General features: G+C 37.6%; 1 protein-coding gene across 2 annotated transcripts in view; it reads left to right on the top strand.

The window, feature by feature from the left end:
• Window positions 1-19,475, top strand: part of EML1 (EMAP like 1) — a 131,723-nt gene that overhangs the window by 73,836 nt on the left and 38,412 nt on the right. For both annotated transcript variants that reach the window (XM_082318007.1, XM_082318008.1), the window contains exons 2-4: window positions 910-1,092; window positions 6,649-6,781; window positions 15,696-15,830. In XM_082318007.1, coding sequence (XP_082174133.1) covers window positions 910-1,092; window positions 6,649-6,781; window positions 15,696-15,830 — 451 coding nt within the window. The remainder of the gene's footprint in view (window positions 1-909; window positions 1,093-6,648; window positions 6,782-15,695; window positions 15,831-19,475) is intronic.

Genomic DNA, 19,475 nt, shown 5'->3' with positions numbered 1-19,475 from the left:
GCAATTCTCTTTAAAAACTGCACAATTTTTTTTCCTGAATAGATACTGACTTTGACATCTTTGGCATTGCTTTTGTCTTCCTTTCTTCTTTTTCCCCAACTTAGCATTGTAAGAAATTACAATGTTTCTATGTGATAGGAACTGCAGTGGAACGAAAGTGCTCATTAAGGAAAAATATTCTTATTACTAGTTTTGGGTGGAAAGAATGTGTAGCCCTCATCAGGGAGTTGCAGCTTTTAAGCTTCTGTGGGTTATTTCCAAATAATGGGGGAATTGTATGCAAAGTAATGACCGTTTTAAGAATTTGCAGGCTTAACAGTACAATTACCGAGTAGTTCTGAATTTATTTCATGTTTCTATTTCAGTCAGAGGAAATGTTCTCATAAAGCTGCTGGTATACATTAGGAGTTTGCAGATGGGGTTAATATCTATTCTCCAGTCTGTGGACGATAACTTGAAAAAATGTAAGCCTGTCTGTTGCTTATATGTGTCTAATGTATACATTCTGTCACATATGTGAGGAGGAAAAATGTGGAGGGGTGTGTAGCATATCAGAAAGTACAGCTCTCTACCTGAATGACTGCCAGTGCCAGAATGTTGTGTTGAGCAGAACAGTGAAGGGTGACGGTTGATCGCTCCAGTTCAGACATGTAGATAATTGATAGTGGGGCCCAATTAACACTAAGTAGTCCTGAAGCCAACCTCATTATCACATCTTATTTAAGTACTCGTCTTATTTATTTATTTATTTTATTTTCATCTCTTCCTTTTGGTTACTTAAAAACTTTCCTCCTCAAGAGGTCATCAGGTCTGAGAAAAACCCTGGTTTTACCTGCAGCCAGTTATATAAGGTATGCCTTGATGGTTATACATTGCTGATAATCCATCTTTTTCTGCTGTTTTATTTAGATGACAGTGCCTCTGCTGCAAGCAGTATGGAGGTAACGGACCGCATTGCCTCTCTGGAGCAACGTGTCCAGATGCAGGAAGATGACATCCAGCTGCTCAAATCAGCCCTTGCTGATGTGGTTCGACGCTTGAATATTACAGAGGAACAGCAGGCCATGCAGAACAAGAAAGGACCTACCAAAGGTTTGCATTTCAGATATATCTAAAATAGGTAGTGCCATTCAAAGAGTGTTTTATATATACTAAACCAGGTTATTCTTTGGATCTTTGAAATGCTCAAAATCAACAAATCAAACTAAAGAAAGAAATAATCTTGAAATTTAACCTGTTAAAGAGAACACATAAAAATCCAAGTGATTAAATCTGTGAGCCTTCTGAAGTTCCCATGAACCAGTGAAACATTTCCATGTTCTTGCCGCTTAATCCACTCCCTGTATTTAACCATGGCTCCCACTTCCTCACTTTTGATCAAGATTGTTTTATAAACTCTTTGGGGAATGTATTGTCTTCTATGGGTGAAACTTCTAAGAGTTTTTTTCTGATAGAAAACATTAATTAAATTTAAGTAAAATGTAATTTTCATTTAATTAAAAATGTGTCTTAAGTGTCTTTGGATGGTGCAGGCATAGCAAAAGACAGAGCTCTGAGCTAGCGCAGAGGTGACGTGACTGAGGAGGTGGTGCAACACCAGCCACAGGTACGAAGGAGAAGTAGAGCTGCAGCTGGTGCCTGACCCCGTTGCAGCGCAGCAGATCCAGAGCCAGCAAGGTGGCAGATGTGGCAGGCGTTGCTGCTCGGCAGTACGCTGTGCTGCGCCTATGGGCTTGCAGCATCCTCTCTCTTGGTTCCTGCTCTGCAAGAACGGGTTTGTCTGTACACAGATCAGAAAAGCTGGAGTTGAACATCCAGCGCTTCGCAGCATTAAGGGTTTATTAGAACGCAGCCGGCGTGATTTACTGTAGGCAGTGAGGCTGCGAAAGCCTGGGAGACTTGCCTATCTGCAGCTTAGCAGAAACGCATGAGGTGTTTTTGGGTAGTCTTAAGAGTAAGAGTGGTGGCAACCTAGATGTGGAAAGAAAGTCTGGCTGACTTCACAGGCTCTCTATTGTCTAAATTAAGAAATTGTTTATTTTGGGGTTCAGATATATATTAATATAAATTAAAAACTTAATTCACATCAGAAGTATGATATGTAATTATGGATTCATAATTTTCTCAGCTGGAAATTAGGACTTCCTTTCATTGCGGTTATATATTTGTGAGTTTGACAGATATTGACTTTTAGGGATTGATTTAACAGAATAGGTAAGGAACTACTTCATTAATTTGCTGAACCGAGACGTCGTGTTTGTTATAATGTTTTGTGTCTGGAGATGAGGAAAGGAGAAAGGGACAGAACTACAGAGCCAGATTAGTTGATTGTATATCATGCTAGTTGTTGGACAGAATATGCAGTAAATGTCTGTGATCTTGTTTTCCTGTTCCCTTTCTGTTGTATTCTCCTCATTTTGTCTTTGTCTGTTTGATTGCAAAAAAAAAAATTAAAATATCAGATAAGTTAAATGTTACTAAAGATAGCTTCCACTGTGACAAAATGTTCCACCAAATCTGGTTGTACAAGGCATTAAGAGGCTTTATGTTGTCCGTAAAATAGATATTATCTGATGCGAGGAGGAAATAAAGTCTAATAATTATTACTGAGTCAAAACCAAATCAGTTCTTCTTGCCTGCTGGCTTTACTTAGCAAAATGCAGACCAGATTTTCATGGATTCTGTCAGCAGAGTTGACTCTAAATCAGAAGCTGCTTTCTTGGTCGTGGCAGATCATTAAAGCCATAGTACAACGTACATTGAAGCAAAGCTGCTGTAAGCCTATCCTTCTGCCTTCTGTGGCTGTTTTTTGGTTTGTGGCGTTTTTTGTTTGGGTTTTTTTTGCCTTTTTTTTTTTTTTAAATGTGTATATGACGTGGATACTTCTTAATGCGTGTGTGAAATGACAGTGTAAGAAGTTCTACTGTGATAATGCAAATGGAGGACTACAAAGCCACTTGCTCATACATTACAAATTACTGAAGTGAGTCCTGATAATTGCCAGCTAAATCCCACTAATTTCTGGAAATAATTGCTACTGTAATGATTTATGTAAAGAAATTTTAATTTTACTATATATCAGTTGTATCATTAGTGTATGGTCAGCCTTATTAAATGTACTCTGTAACATAAAACAGAATCTGAAGTATCCTGATCGTTTGTTTCTTCCAGCAGTTTTGTCAAATATGATACATTTCATATGATGGCCTGTTTTTCCTGTAGTAGGCACAGCTACTTCGTAACAGATTGCAGGCAATTACTTAGCATAAGACTAAGTTGAATTTCAGTATTGGAATAGCATTACGGAGGCTCGTGATGGAGACTGTTAGGAGAGGGGTTTGCTTAGATGTGGGTGAAACTGGAGGGGTGGCTTCTTGTGTTTTGCCACTTGGGCTGCATGGGACTCGATCCATTTTCTTTCCATTGATTGTTTAATGACAAATTCCACATTTAGAATTGTAAAAAGTGGAATTTGAGCTCACAAAGTGTCACACAAATCTCACCCATGCAAACTGGGGTTTGAAGCATGTTGGATGCTGCTTCTTTCATTTGATCTATCGATGAAGTAGATTAGGGTTAAAAGTGTGTGTGCATTGGGGGAAGGCTGGTACCTTTGGAAAACAGGATCCCCAGTGTACTGTTTGAAGTCTGGAACAAGAAGTTTCACGGGACAGAAGATGACGTTTTCTGAGTACTTCAGATTTAAAATTGGTTTAAAGATTTCAAGTTTCAGGCTTTCAAGCCTATAATGGAAAAAAATACTTAGCTTGTTTTCAGTCTGTGTTCTTGTTCTAGACTTGAACTAGGCAGCTTAAAAGCAGCGTACATCATGGAAAGTGAGCTGCTTATCTTGTCCATTTGTGGAGCTCCTTCACTAATGGTGTTTTGGGTTTTTTTTACCCCCTTCCTTATTTAATTCAGCTACTTGGTGGAGTTCAGTATGGCTTCCTGCCTTTGTTTTACTTGTGTTTGTTGTTCTTTCCTTTTGCAATTATTGGTTTGTTTGTAAACTTAACAGCCCTATTAATCCATAGATCAGAGTATGATTAAAAAAGCTGCTGCTGAGGCTGATAAACATGTCAGTCCTGCTACCACAGGTAAGACCTTGAAGCAACAGAACTTCCAAAATAAACCTTACTGACAAAGCAATAATACCAATGTGTTTGAGTTACTGACATAACAGCAGTGAGGTGTTTGGGGTTGTTTGACTGTTATGTCAGTTACCACGGGTGTGAAATAGCTGGTGTAAATAAAACAAAATGCCTCCAGAGTAAATAGTGGATTAATTAAATAACGTATAGTTTTTCTGTGTGCCGTGTAACAGTTTCATGGCATTGCTTTCTACGCTAGATGATCGTGGGGCTGGATCTTTAAATCTCCAGCTCCAGAAGTGTGTGTTCTGGATTGGCTTGGATTTGAAGCAAAACCTCTGTTAAAGGTTGCAGGGCTTATTCCTGGCTGCTGCTAGTTTCGATTTCATAAGGCTAGGAGAGTAACCAGACTCCAGCTAGTTCACTCCAGCTACTTTTTAATAGGCATTTTTTATATAACTATAAAGAAGGAAAATATTTTATTAATTTTTAAATTTAACTTTAATTGTTGTTCTAATTCATGTTCTCAAAGCCTCATTAAAGTTTTGTGAGCTGCAGAAATCTTGTCAGGAAACAAGCCTACACCTGCTCCACTGTAGCTATCTGTGCTTCTGTAATATGCAACAGAATCAGTTTTATACATACAGATTAATTACAGCATTGCAGCACTTAGTCAGGAAACAAGCAGTAAAGCATCCAGCATGAAACTGTAGAAGGAGTTTAATTTGGAAGAATGAATACTGAAGTAAATAGGATCGTGATATCTGAATCCCTTAATTAAAAATAACCAAAAACCAAAAAACAAAAAAAACCCCAACCAACCAAACAAAAAAAACCCAAACCCAGAAGCATGAGAAGCCAAAGTACAGTAAGTTTTAAGTGTTTCGTATAAGCTCTAAAGACAGCATGAGTCTGTTAAAATAGATAATGGAAGCCAGGGCTGGAAGGCACCATGAATTAATTTAAGTCTTGTTTAGCCTTGCCTTAAAGCTTCCCGTAAAATCAGACATCCCTTGCTCTTCCTGTCCTCGGTAAGAACGATACTGTCTCACCCATCAGTCCTCTGCAGTCACAGGCTCTCTGGTCCTCAGTAAGCATGCGTAAGACTTTCTTATTTTTTTTTCTTTGTTGACTTGTTTTCATGTCATCCTTCAGGCTTCTAAGCCCAATAAGCTTCTTCAATATTTCCTTATGGGTTGTTACCTAAATTTCTCCGCTCTGAACAAACAAATGATGAATACGTGACAAACAAGTATATATTTTAACAAAGTTTCAAAACAAAGTTTCTCTTGAAACTTGCATTCCTGGGTAGACCATATTTACTGATCTAATCTTGTCAAGGCACAGGCTTTCACATTTATCTTCTGTTGTTCAGTATATGAAAACTTCAGGTGAACAAGTCACTAAATGCTTGCCGTCAGTGCTACAATAAGAGGTTATCATAGTATAACCTAGGACTGTATAGAATTGTTAATTTTTAGATTTTTTTAAAATTTTTGCTTTTTAGATTATTTATCCTCACCAGTCTTTTTTCAAAGAACATTTCATAGGTATGCTCTCTGCTATGCTCTCCAAGTTCAGTGAAATTTTATCTTGTGTTCCTTAAGTGACTTGTGACTGCTGCCTTCTCTGGGGGGGTGTTTCTCTGAACCCAGAGACTTTTGGCATCTTTACAGAGCCAACTCGTGATACACAGTCCTGTCGAATTTCGAGTGATGTACACAGCTTTCTTCCCTGCTGCAGGGAGAGCACTAGTTGTGTTTGTGTCTGTGTTTTCAGGGTATGGTCCACTCTAGTTCTCATGTTTGTACTCATTGCTTGCAGTTCTAATCACCGTTTGTTTTTGCAACTAATTTCTAACGTACTTGATTGCGACTTTTCCATTATTCTAATATTAATTACAAGTATGACATGTATATCATTTTTTGAGCCAACGTTTGATCAGAAGAACAAAGGTAGATGATGTCAGCTCCTTAAGTCTACTGCTTCACTCATGTCAATCACTTTTTCTAACTAAAGGGTAAAATTCCTTTTTGTCAAACATAAGCCCACATTTTTTTAAAAGAAGGGATTTTTTTGGGGAATAAGGATTTCTTGATATATCATTTGCTTGTGGAAAACATGCAAGAACATTGAGGGATAAAGAGCAGGAGTTTCTGGGATGGCAACCTGCCGTAATTTCTAGCACTCTTCTGAATGCTGTCCAGGTGGGCAAGAGACTGATACTCTTTTAAGAGAGCAGGATTACTTTCGGTGGCAACGGCTACCTTTGCACTTGCCACTAAGCTCCTTGAGCTAGAACAGAGTTTTACAGATGAGACAGGTTATAGAATTGTGTGCTTAAGGCATATGGAGATCACTTGTTTGATAGGATTATAAAAAATAATAATAATAATGATAAAATTCCTCCTTGTTAAAACCCTTATCTATGGTGAATTTGGCAATAGTGAAACAAAAATTGCCTGCCACACAGATATTTTTAAATATTCTAATGTTGTTTGCTGGGAGAAAAAACGGAAAAATAAAATGATTATTTCATCTTCTCCTTGTTTTACAGCAAGACCGCTGGTACAAACCCTGCCTTTAAGGACTACTGTTAATAACGGAACTGTGTTACCAAAGAAACCAAGTGGCTCTTTACCTTCCCCATCAGGAACCAGAAAGGAAACTGTATCACCAGCAGCAAAAAGGTACACATCTATCGGAAACGTAATCATTAAATTGAGAAAATAGTGTATCTCCTCTTTTAAGCCTCTTGTTTTTCTTACTTGCAAAGCAATGGTCTAAATATTTAGTTCAGAAAGAAAAGGAGAGATGGATTTCATTCTAAGAGGCTTTAAATTTATTTGGTCTAATTAGAATTAAGGTTATTACTGTGAATACTGAAAGAAGGCACGATGCTTGGTCTACTAGTTTGTGTTATTTTCTTGTACTACAGTCTAGCATAGAGAGGATAAAGCATTTTTACTCTGCTGTTGCATAACATGAAAAGTAGCACAAGGATTCTTTTAGGAGCTACTAGAAGATATATAGTCTGCAGAGACACTGTGCTATCATTACAAATCAGTATGTTACCTTTGGTGGTTTCCTCTCGCTAAAAATTGTCATAGAAACTGCATGTGCAATGTTAGAAGCATCTCAGGGAGGAGGAAAATTCTATGCCTAGCACATGTTTATGCAAATTAAAACATCCATCTTTAGTTATCTTACCATTAGCATGTATTTAAGTCCTTTTAAAAATTACTGCTCTGTCTCAATTTGCTTTGTGTGTGTGGTGTTTTTAAGTGGGCTACATGTTTTATACATCTAGGTTATAGGGAGCGCAAAGTTACACGTGACAGTTATTGTGGTGCTAATCTGCTGTATGGTTTGCCTGTAAAAGATAATAGCGTGGCTTTTTTTTTTTTTTTTTTTTTTTTAACATTTCTTTTGTTGTGTGTCATCCTCAGTTTTTTGTAGTGATGATGCTGTCAACTCTGAGGAGGGCAAGTTGTGGAGATGAGAGTGTTAACCTGCTAAGATCTGAGGTCTCTTTTGTAAAGAGAATTTTTCCTTAATGGGGAGATGGTGACTAAGGATATGCCTGTCTTTGTTACTGTGTTGAAGGGGACTGATTTTCCAGGAAACTCCAGGTTTTGTTATTGTAGAGAAGACAGAAGCTATGCCGTGCACAATTACATTTGGAAAATACCATAGTTGTTTGTGTCACATAAATGTAATCCTATGAACGCCTATGAACTGGGGCTCACTTCAGCTGTAGGCTTTGGCAGGTTGGTCTGAATCAGCCCTTAAGATAAGACAAGGAAGGCAAATACTGTATAAACTATTCCATTATCAGAATTATGTTACCAGAATTTTGAAAATGGGTGAAAGAACCTGCCTTTTAAAAAATAAAATTCATAAGTGTTTAAAAAGGGGTACTATTTTGTATATGGGGAATTTTTAAAGAACTTTTGTTCTTTACAAATTATTCTTTCTTAATAATTATCATAATTTCATTCTCACTACTAAAGTTTCAATAGTAATTATAAAACACATGAGAGAGCGCAAGCATTGGCACGCTTCACTTGTGTACAGAGGGTGTGATTCCGAGTCTCTACTCTCCATCTCTTAAGGTTCAGCCTAGGACTTTCTGCCCCAGAGTAGGGTGGATGAAACGCCGGTCAAGATCGTACTTGTGCTTTCTCTATTCTGAGAGTCCTTTGTGTAATTCAGGCAGTCCATGAGGTATTGCCTGCAGCCTGTAGGCATTATCCTAGCTCAGGATCCCTGCAGATAATGCCACGCTGCAGCCCTTCCACCTGACCCATCTTCAGTCTGGATACCCTGAGTGCCAGTGGGAAAGTCCTTAGGGAGCATCCTTAGGGAGCGTTTTTGGACTGTCTTGGTTCCTGTATGAGAGAGTCTTCCACAGGATAAGGATTTAATGTCCTTTTATTATGCTTTATCCCTTCTCTTTGCTGAAGAGAAGGCGCTTTAAATAAGTGGTATGAAAATGTATATTCAATTTTGGAAAAGAAAACAATACACATGGGCAGTTTTGCTGAAATTGATGGACACTTATTAAGAGTGCTTAGGAGAACAGGGTTATTGCGTGTCCTGCAAAAAGCAGTTTTAAGTCCAGGTGCTATGGAATTCCTGTTCCCTTCAAATGCTCTAAAATTCTGTATTGATAGTATTTAATATGCAAATTTTATTTTTTATTAAATTATATTAGAGTATATTTCTGTGCCTTGCCTATAAATATACTTCAACGTGAAGAGTGTGGAATGGTAAGGACCTCACCAATGAATTACTGTACAAAACTTTTTTTGGTAAATTAGTCTCTACTTTTAGTAGCTTTTGATAATGAACCTTAAAATAACTGCTGAGGTTTCATAGTAAATCATGCTCCAAATAGTCAACATTTAAGGATGATGTACTAAGTGTTCCAAGTAGCTTACTTGCAAATAGTCAAGTAGATGAATTAATTATGAACTCAGTAATATGAATTCATTCATACTTTATATTTACAATGGACCCTTTTACATTCAGGAGCTGTGTTTATGCATAAAACAGTAATGGAAATATAGCAGCAAGATCAAATAGCTTTTTTTTTAAGGGGTAGAACTTTTTTATTTGTGTTAAGAAGCTTCACGCGGTGTTGAACGCTTTATAGATGGTGTGTAATTTTTAATAATTTTTTTTAGTTCTGATTTTTGTCATAGTTTTATAGTGCAGTTTTCATATAAACTGACTCTAAAATTGCTACTGCTTCGTGGTATAGGTATTTGTTAGTCCAAAATATGGTAATTTGGCATAGCAGCTCTAGAGTTAAGTATTAATTTCAACTTGGATACTTTTAATGCTTTTCCTACACAATATAGGTGCAGAACTGAAAAATCTGATTTTTTTCAAAATGTGAAAAAGTAAAATTTGAAAAGTGAAAGTATAAAAAAAGAAAGAAAAATGTATTTTTTCTGAGTTTTCTTTTAAACCTTTGGTCTGCTGTTGTGAATTACAAGTATCTGCTATTACTATACTAGAAAAATATAATCTTAAATTTTTTTGGTGCCTGTGATCTTGTCTTCAAAGGAGACAAACATCCAGGTTAATCAAGTCCCTCACAAGTATTTTACTGAACACAGTTACGAAAAGGCAGATAACAAGTAAATAACTTCTGATTTGTCCATTCTCTGCTGCTTTCACCGTTTAGGTTAGCAAGTGTATAAAACCTGATGGAAATTACATCAGTCTGTCCCTTGAAACAGTATGTTGTGCATATTTATATAAATACATGCAAATAATGTCTGTGGGGACCGAATGTGCATCCATACATTCCACAGCTTAGAAACAGATGTGCTTATTGATATGTCTGCAGACACAATCTCATTTCATACAATAGCTGTATTTAAATATGTTGGTTGGCTCATTTGAGCCCACAGGTTGGTATACAGTTTATCTGCCTTGCTGGATTACCAAGGAGATGTGGTTCAGAGTTCACTACGTTTTCTGATTTCCCATTTAATATTTGAAATGGAAATTACTTCTTCTGGCAGGAATATAAAATTGGAGGTAATAAAAAAGGCTCGAGGCTGAAAGGGTTGGAACTAGCAGGCTTTCATTTGAGTTCTGCCACATATTCTCTCAATGACTTTATGCAAATCGTTTAACCTCTATGCATATTGGTTTTCCATATGTAAAATGTGTATCTCTGGATATCAGTAGGTTATAGGGCCTAATGTGATAATTAGATCCAGATCTTGCGAAGTGTTGAGTAGCCTCAACTGACTCTGACTTCAATTAGAATTGAGGGCACCAACCCTCCCTTCAGTGTTCAGATCTCATATGGTCAGCACCCAGTTATCCAAGTTAAGGAAGGGATGAAATAACTTGAGTAGAGCAAAAGCACAAATACAAAACATAGGTCAACTGGATTATAAAAATATATGGTGGTAATACAGTGCAAGATAGAAAGCCTGATGGTGCTGGTGATACCGGGACCAAAAATTCTGGTCCAGCAGCAACAGGCGCTGCAGTGCTCAGGTGATGGGGTGCCATGCGAACACAGCTGGGCGGCGTCCAGGTGCAAGCCGGCTAATGTAAAGCTGCAGTGATTCTGCAGTGGGCTGGACAATCACCTGACACAGATAATCAAAAATTGCCTGCCTTTGTAAAGTGCTTCAAAGTTGTCTTCGCAAAAAGCCTTTGCTCAGAGGGTTTGATTATAAAATTGATATATTTATTACTTTTGTGCTGTAGAAGTATAAAAGCTATTTTGAGTACCAGCTTTTTGAACGCTGCCATATTTCTGTTCTGAACTTTGTACATAGAATAATGGTTTGAAATTTTCCTTCAGAATAAGATGAGCTTGGTGTATCGTGAGCAGAACTTTCCCTTCCCCCTGCACTCTTCCTTTCAGATGTAATGTGGCTTGAAGTTCACTGCTTAACACTAAATTTGTCTTTGGAATTTGGCCAGCACACAGTAGTAATGTTTTGTGTTCCCTATTAAAATCTAGGGTTTTGTGACTCATCTAGGATAGCTTTGTTTCCAAGAATTGAGGGGGAAAAAGGAAAAAAAAAAGTGTAAGGGAGGAGAATGCAGACAGTACCTTTCCCAGTAGGGATGCTGCTGCAGGCTGCAGGCTAGCACATACTTTGCCTTTCAAAAGGAGACAATCAGTCATTCTTTCTCCCCCAGCAGATTGCAAAGTATTACAATGGTGCAAAACTCTGACAATGGAGATCAAAAGGAAGAAGCTGGAACAAAGAAAACATAAAGAGCTTTGTTTGTAGGGAGAATAAAATACTTTAATATGATAAATTCCTGTTCTTCAAAAGTCTAAACACATGGCCCCTAGGAAATTGTTCAGTCGCCTGGAATTAATGTTCTGTGTTCTGTTCTGGGGGCAACGATGGTTTGTAACTGGCACACACACAAACTCTATCGAACCTGCAATTAAGTCTTCTGTTTAACACTTGACTCTCAAAGAAAATGTTTTAAAATAAACCAAATATAAACTAAAAAAGAAATCCCTCTCCACTGAGCTTCGAGTGGCAAAACTATTATGCCACTTCACTATATCTCTAACAATTAAAGTTATTAGTGCATTTTGCTCAAAGGCATAATGAAATTAAAGTCATATGTTATTCTTGAATTTATTCTAATTGATTTAAATGAGAGTCGGAAAGAGTGCTAGACAAGTTTCAAAATATTATTAATATCATCAGTTACTAAGAGCATTATGTGCTATTTTTTAATTTATTTTATTGAGAAGCTTTTATTTTTTTCCCCCATATTTTGGTAATTAAATATATATCTATTTTAATTTTGGCCAGATTTGTTCACCACGATTCAGTAATGCAACCATCTGAAACATTCATGCTATGCGGTGGTATATGTATGTATATATGAGGATTTATTTTCTTGTTTTTAATGTTGCTTTTTTAATAGTCTTTGTCTTCTAGCTGGATCATCTGTCTTGTTTCTTCAGATAGCCTCTTTGGTTTCTTTGGCTTTCTTTCCTTTTTTTTTTTTGAGTCGCTTTAGAAACAGTCAGTGTATTGGAGCATTGCTGAGATTTTGTCATTCAAAGATACATTGGTGTCCTTAAATGTATGGTTTGAAATGATCAAACATCTAACTGAGTCAATAAGCACTGTGTTGTTTACTCTTGCACGTGATTTCATATCTTGAAGGCATGCAATTATGTCTTTTAATGTAAGGTTGTTTTAAATGTCTTGTTTCCACATTTTATTGTTGCATTCACTTTTTATTCTGCTTTGTTTACGCACCTCTCAATCTGGATTAAGCAGGTCTGTGAATCTTCTCAATGCATGCAAACTGAAAAAGCCTGCTCTAAGGTGAGGGATCCTTAATAGCTTTGTAGTGTTGAAGCTCAGTTGTTTTTCCTTTCCGTTTCGGTTCAACACAAAAACTGGCTGTTTTAGTACAAGCATTAACATGGTAGAACTGTAATTATTATTCCCATTTTTAACATTTTCAGAAGTTCATGTTTAAAACTTTCTCATCATTGATAAATGCATTGCAAAACTTAGATAATAATTTCAGTTATGGTATCTGCGTTATCTCATGCTAACATAATTTTTATTATAGGGGTATTTCATTACACCACATTACTGTCTTAAACAAGATAAAAATTGTGTTACCGAATGTTATCTTTTTAAATAATTGAAAATGCTCTCCTTTCCTATCACTAATGTGGAAGCCAAATTCTGGAATCTCCAGTTATACTCTTGCAAACCTGTAAGTTAAATGAATATTTTCTATCGTTTCAAATTCCTCCTCAGGTGATAGTGTATCTACTGTAGCCATGGATATAATCCCTGGTGTTTAACACTATCGCTACCAAAATGTGTATATGCCAAAATTGAGTTAGTACAATGGAGTTATAATCCTCTTTTCCAGCCACCTGCTAATACTTCTCACTGGGCTTTTTTTGTTGTTGTGGAAAGCTTAAAATAAAATTTGTCAGAAGACAGCATTGCTAATTAGTTTAAGCAGTAATGGACGTAAGCCAAAAGAGTTTAAAAGAACTTTGTTCCTGTGGTAAGAGTAGTTTTTATACTGATATGAGACTTCATTATTCAGAACAAAGATAGCATTACACTTTTAAGCTTTAGTCCCACCCATTCATTTTTTATCCACCAGTTCATCTTTTGAATGTTGGTAGCTATAAAAATAAAACCCCAAGCAACATTAAAATTAGTTTGAAATTGCTTCTGTAACTTACGTTTTTTTCTAACATTAGTATAATTTGGTAATTTCCTTAATTTAATTTCAATGTAGGCTGATATTTCCTCTTCTTTTCCTTAACTAGGAAAAGATGCCAAAATAAAGGTTTGATCCTGCAAACTCACACAGAGTGGATATTTTTGCAAGTACTCTATGTAAAGTAGTGGAAGGACTCGAGCTAATAAAGATATGTTATGTGGAGTAAACATTTCCAGTGTCAAGGCTTTATATTTTAACTGGAGTAGTATTAAACTGGATAATGTTGAGAGATGCAGGGAGAACAGTTAAATGTTAACACTATGTTATTTAATTTACTAGAGGAGGTTTTTCCATGCGTTTGACACTGAGATGACTTGGATAATATTAGGCTAGTGTAGGAGACACTTTCTTCTGAAATTAAGACAGAATTGAATTCTTTTTACTGCCTTTTCCCTTCTCCTCTGAATGTATTTTGTTCTGTGCCTGTGTGTAACTTTGCATTCTGCTTGCTCTCTTACATTACTCTCTCCACAGAAACAGTATTTTTTTAATTTCAGCTTAATTGTTTGAATAGTGCTTGTTTTTAATACAAAAACACAGCACTGAACATCTGTTCTACCATTGCATGTTCCAGAAAGTTTTTTGTCAAGCTACCTGAGATGCATCGTAACATGCATCTGCTCTGCAGTGGATGGGGGCTTCCTTCCTTTCAGAAGAGTGGTTGCTTTGCAGAAAGACTCCGGTTCAGTTGTTCCCATCGTTTCTGTAACTGAGCCTCAGCTGAGGTGTTGAAACATTTCCCTCCTCGCTGGTAAAAAGACATGAGGGAGCAGGAATCTATTTTTTTTTTAAAAAAAAAAAGTGTATCAATGGTGATGTACAGTTGATAAGCTGAATATTTTTTGGCCAGACAGAAAAGCCTGTCTCATTTCCTTTAGTTATGAAGAGCCAGTGCCTCTCTTACACCACACACAAAGTGGGACAGAGCTTGAGGAGCTGAGATACCAGTGTAGGGGTAGTTGTTAGGGGCTGATGGGTTTGGAATAGTCCTCAAGGATGCTTGAGATGAGCCTTATGGTAGGCAGAGCATCCTGGGGGTGTAGGGAGGTCAAGGGGGAGCTGGCTGGGGATGGTAAAAGGGGCGACTGGGATGAGACTGGGCCTTGAAGGAGCAAGAACAGAAAGAAGTGAAGTTTTCACAGAGGGAGGGAGCTTGTGGTTGGGATTTGGGTAGAGGGATGTGAGCTTGAAAGTGATCATTGGTGTCCATGGCTTCTGGGTGAGAGAGCTGCTGAAGGTGGCCATTTAGTTATGGGGATGTTATGGGTAAAGGGGACGTTTCCATTCTGCTCTTTGGAGAGGAGAAAACAGCACAGGACTGGGGTGGGGGGAAAACGAGACCCTGACACCGCCGCCGTGGGGGCGATTCCTACCTCGGTCTGGGTAACGCTGCACAGGGAGCACCGCAAAGTGGAAAGCATCGCCCAGCTCGGGACCTCACCCTTAGCTGCTCCCTCTCCTTCTGGGAAGCACTGCTTTATGGAGAAGTGCTTTGGACTAACAAATAACCACAGTAATTTGTCTCCTATTAGGTGTAAGCTCTGAGTGGGCTTCTCTTAATTTACTAAGTAATACTGCTTGTGTTTTGGCTCACATTTTTCCATCAGAGAGAGCTGGGTCTCTAAGGGGTGCCGTAAAGTCATACAAGAGCTCCCTGATAGCTATCTTGGCAGGAAAGATGGTTGAAGAATGAGAAAGTAAGGCAAGCTTTAAGCCTTTGAGAAACCCCTTGTCAGGGGATGTGGGGAATCTAATCTATTTATACATGTAAGAAGGAAGCATACGTTTTTGACAAGCTAACGAAAAAATTCAGGCTAGCTCACCATTAATTGCACTTTGGGGTATGTTAAAACTAGCTTTGAACTGCAGAATAATTGATACTGAATGAAGACACAAAGATAGCTTGCTGGTGCTCAAATTTTGACCTACTTTTGGCATTCTGTGTAGTCTGGCTGGAGGTGTCAGGTAATGTTTTCTCTTTAAATCTTTCACTTCTTATTAAGAGATTCCAAAAGTCCAGAAGTGTGGAGTAGTAGTCAAGAGACTTGAAATGTGACCTGGAAAATAGGTATTGCAACTTACTCTGTGATATTAGTTTAGCCCATCTTCTATTTTATGATTAAGGAAAAAGCAGTATGTTTGTCTGTATTGCACCAGGTACTCAGCAACATTCTTATGTAGGCTCTGTAAGAAATCAAGTTATGATTAAAACCAAAGTTGTAGTTATTTTTAGGGTCAGCTTTCTACTTGATACATTTCTCAAATACTTGTCATAGAGATATGTGCTTTTACAAGTGCCACTGTATAACTTGCTCCTTTTTTTATTAGCACCGTTAAGAGAACCAGTTCAGCTGAGCGCGTGTCCCCAGGCGGTCGGAGGGAAAGCTATGGAGATTCCAAAGGGAGTCGCAACCGCACTGGATCCACCAGCAGTTCATCTAGTGGTAAAAAGAACAGCGAAAGGTAATGTTATCTAAATATCTATCTCCTTTCTCTGCTTACTGCCCTAATAATGAAATTAGTTTCTTTAGTGAAATTATTTTCTCTAGTTTAGCAAATATTGGGAGCTTTTTTTCCTTAAAAGCTCCAAGAGTTGGACAAAAATATATTTTAAAACATTTCAAATAAAACAGGCTTTCAAATTTAGATGAAATTTATTTGCCTTGTTTCCAAACCATAAACAATGTGAGAACCTTCGGTTGCCCGGAAAAGTTTGTAATTATTAAACATACATTTTCCATTATCTTAGTGGTTTCCCTTGGTCTTCAAGTTCCTGACATGTACTTCTTCAATTTCCTGGTTGTGATGTGTTGACCCCAGCTGGCAGCTAAGCATCACACAGCCACTCAGTCCCTCTCCCCCAGCAGGACGGGGAAGGAGACTAGGAAGAGCAAAAGTGAGAAAACTCATAGGTCAAGATAAAGGCAGTTCAATAAATGAAGGAAAGAGGAAGCAAAACCAAGACAAGTGATGGAAAGGCAATCACTTACCACCTCCCACATGTAGACTGATGCCCAGCCAGTGTCTGAGCAATGACTGCCTCAGTCCGAGGGTTAGATTAATGAGAAGTGGAGGGAGAGGCTTACGTGCAAGTGCTATCCAAAGAAGCAGAATAAAGTGATGCCTGTCTCTGTGTATCTCTGATGATGCTTCTCTGTACTGCTGACACTACAAGGAAAAGTGAATGTCTTGTCCAAGGGTTTCAGACTCAGGATGGTCTTGAACAAATAGCTGATTCATTGGTGCTTGTGATGCAGTCACTGTATTGCTCAACTGGTTCTTTCCCATATTTCCTAGGCAGATTTTAGTCTTGGCCATTTCACTTCACCTGTCCTATTCCAGTTTCCCACCACCAAAAAGTGGTATTCATGGTACTGTTTCACTATCTCACAGATGATGTGACCATAGAAACAGAATGCTAGTGAAGATCGCATAATAACATAATTTACCCACTCTGTATGGGCATCAGCGCTGTCATAGGAGTTGCTGGGTTGCTCATGAGCCGATGGTATGGCACAAAACATCCCTTCCTTTTTATCCCTTCAGCATCTTCGCTTGACGTAAGGAGTGACTCAGGTGGTTGTGTAGTAATGGAAAGCCTAAATATAGGTGATGAAATTATTAATAGTTTGCTTCCTGCCTTATGTTTTCAGCTATGAAGCAAGCCAGCAAGTGTGCAGTTTGTGAAGCTTGTGAGAGGCTTAGCAAATTATGGGAATAATGAGAAATTAAGAATACCATCAGAGAAAAGGTTATAAAACAGTAACCAGGGAAGATATAATTAAATATTTACACAAACTAAAAATTTAGTCGCTGTAAAATCTTCTTGGCAATGTGCATCTCTCCAAGTGAATGAAGTTTTTATAAGCTGGACAGAATTCTGCAGGGCTGGGCCTTCTGGCACTGCTGAAAATTTGACTTTATCTCAGCATATGATTTTTTTTTTTCATTAAATTTTTTGTAAACTAATTATAAACAACAGATAGCCTTTGGGGAATGTATTTTGAAGAGATGAGAATGCTGCAATGGTACTGAATAGAAGTGGGTTTGGTTTTGTTTACAAGATTTTTATACTTCACTTTATATTTCCTGGAAGACTGAAATACAATTGCAAAAAAAGAAAAAAAAAATTACTATAGCAATTAACTCTTTAAGTAATCCCTAAATAAATACTATTTTTGAGAGGAAAAACAATCCTTTATTGGATTACTTAGGAGCCATGTCTCTTTCTGCATGTGCAGACTTGGACCAAATTGTTACTAAACATCTCAGACCTTTCTAGCATAGAGAATGTATACCTTGATACATCTGATAGAATATCGCTGAAGCAGAAACCCAAATATCAGCAGTCTTAGGGACAAGTGAGCCTGAAAGTTTTGAAAGGCAAAATTAAGCAAAAAATTAATGACCAGTGAAGGGACTGCTGAGAACATAAAAGCTTGCTCTTATTTTGAGCTGGAAGTTCTATGAAATGTTGCAATAGTGCATAACGTCTTACAGCTACGTTGTCTCAGTGAATTCATTAACAAGGAGCTGCTGTTTTCTGTATTGATCTCTTGAAGCTGATAGGTTTTTCTAAGGCTGATTTTTTACTTTTTATTTGGCATATATGTGTAACTTCCTGCTCTATGGCATGCATCAAATTATAGCAACAGCACTTATGTCATGACCTCCTTAATTCAAAAAACCCCACCTTATATAAACAAAACAAATTTCTTATGAAAACTTTTTGTTAAAAGATTTAAATTTCTATAATTGGATGGGAAGACTTTTCTTTCTGGAATGTAAGGAGGAAGTACAACTACCGATGGTGAAATGTCATTACTTTTCCAAATAACTGTAGTTTTTAAAAAAAGTTTTAACAAACATATGATGCTGCTTCAAGGTGCTTTCTCTATGTATTTTATCATTTTTTTTTAACAAAAAATTTCAAGTTCTGAAAAGGTGAAATCTGTGTGTTGTGCAGTGGAAGATAAACCTGTCAAAATCTAAGTACAGTGCTTTGCAAAATCTGTTTTATTAAGATATCCCTGAGTTCCTGCTACCTGCACAAGGTGATAATTATCTGAAATCAGTTTTATGTTAAAGCTACTAAAGAAATACAATGAGATTATGAATTAGGTGGTTGTTCATTTAAATTAAGGAAAGATATGACTTCTAGCAGCTACCTAGAGGCACTGTGCACTTGAAAAATGGATTCCAAAATAGCTGAGAAATAAAGCATTACGACATAATTAATGGTTATCTGCAAAATTGTTTTGTTTCTGCTCTAAAGTTGATAATGGTATTTGCGATGCATTTTTAATTTTTTCATACTGTTCTAACAGAAACCCAATGGTTATGCCATTCCGCAGTTGTTAGGCCACAAAGGGTTGAGCAGCAGCATTGATCAGAAATCACTTAATTTGGACTCGGGGAGGAGGTCCAGCACACAAGTGATGCAATGCTTAAATAAGGTGCAAGTATCCCAAGGAACTAATCGAGAATGCGTGTTAGACTGCCTTAGCTGGAGCTAGTGATGTTGGTGTCACTGTAAGAACAATCATTGTATGGGTAGAGAGTTTTCCCTGATTTTTGACACATGCATCCTCAGGGTGTTCAGCACCACAGCTTCCACCTCCTTGAAGGGTGTCCTTCTCCTGTGGAAGAGGCTGAGTAAGGATTTGCCTCATGCTTCCTGTTGCAGCTGGGCCACTGTGCAAAATTAAAGCAAGAGCCATGGGACTAGAAGAAAAATGAGCATGATTCTGTACACTGGGGGCTAAGGCTGTCCTCCTAAAGCTAAATGTGTGGGTGAGAGAGTGAGGAAGACAGTGGTACTTAACCATCTATTCACAGCCTTATTATTTGTATCATTGATCCTTATGAGTCCCTTCCAACTTGAGATATTCTACGAGTCTATGATTCTATGTCTGGTCTGTAGATGAAGCTTAAAGCAGAATGCATGCCAGGAATCTAAAAAGGCAATCGTGAAATTATTGTTTTTCGAAGTATATAGAGTTGTAGGCTGTTAGGCAAAAACATAATGCTATAGAAAGCTATTTTAAGAAGCTTTAAGCATAAGGAGTAAGGAAATGGCCATAATCTCCCATGCTGCGATGGGGTGTC

This window comes from Platalea leucorodia (assembly GCF_965183815.1).
Source record: "Platalea leucorodia genome assembly, chromosome: 7".
NCBI classification, from domain to species: Eukaryota; Metazoa; Chordata; class Aves; order Pelecaniformes; family Threskiornithidae; genus Platalea; species Platalea leucorodia.
This window is presented reverse-complemented; position numbering and strand designations above follow the sequence as displayed.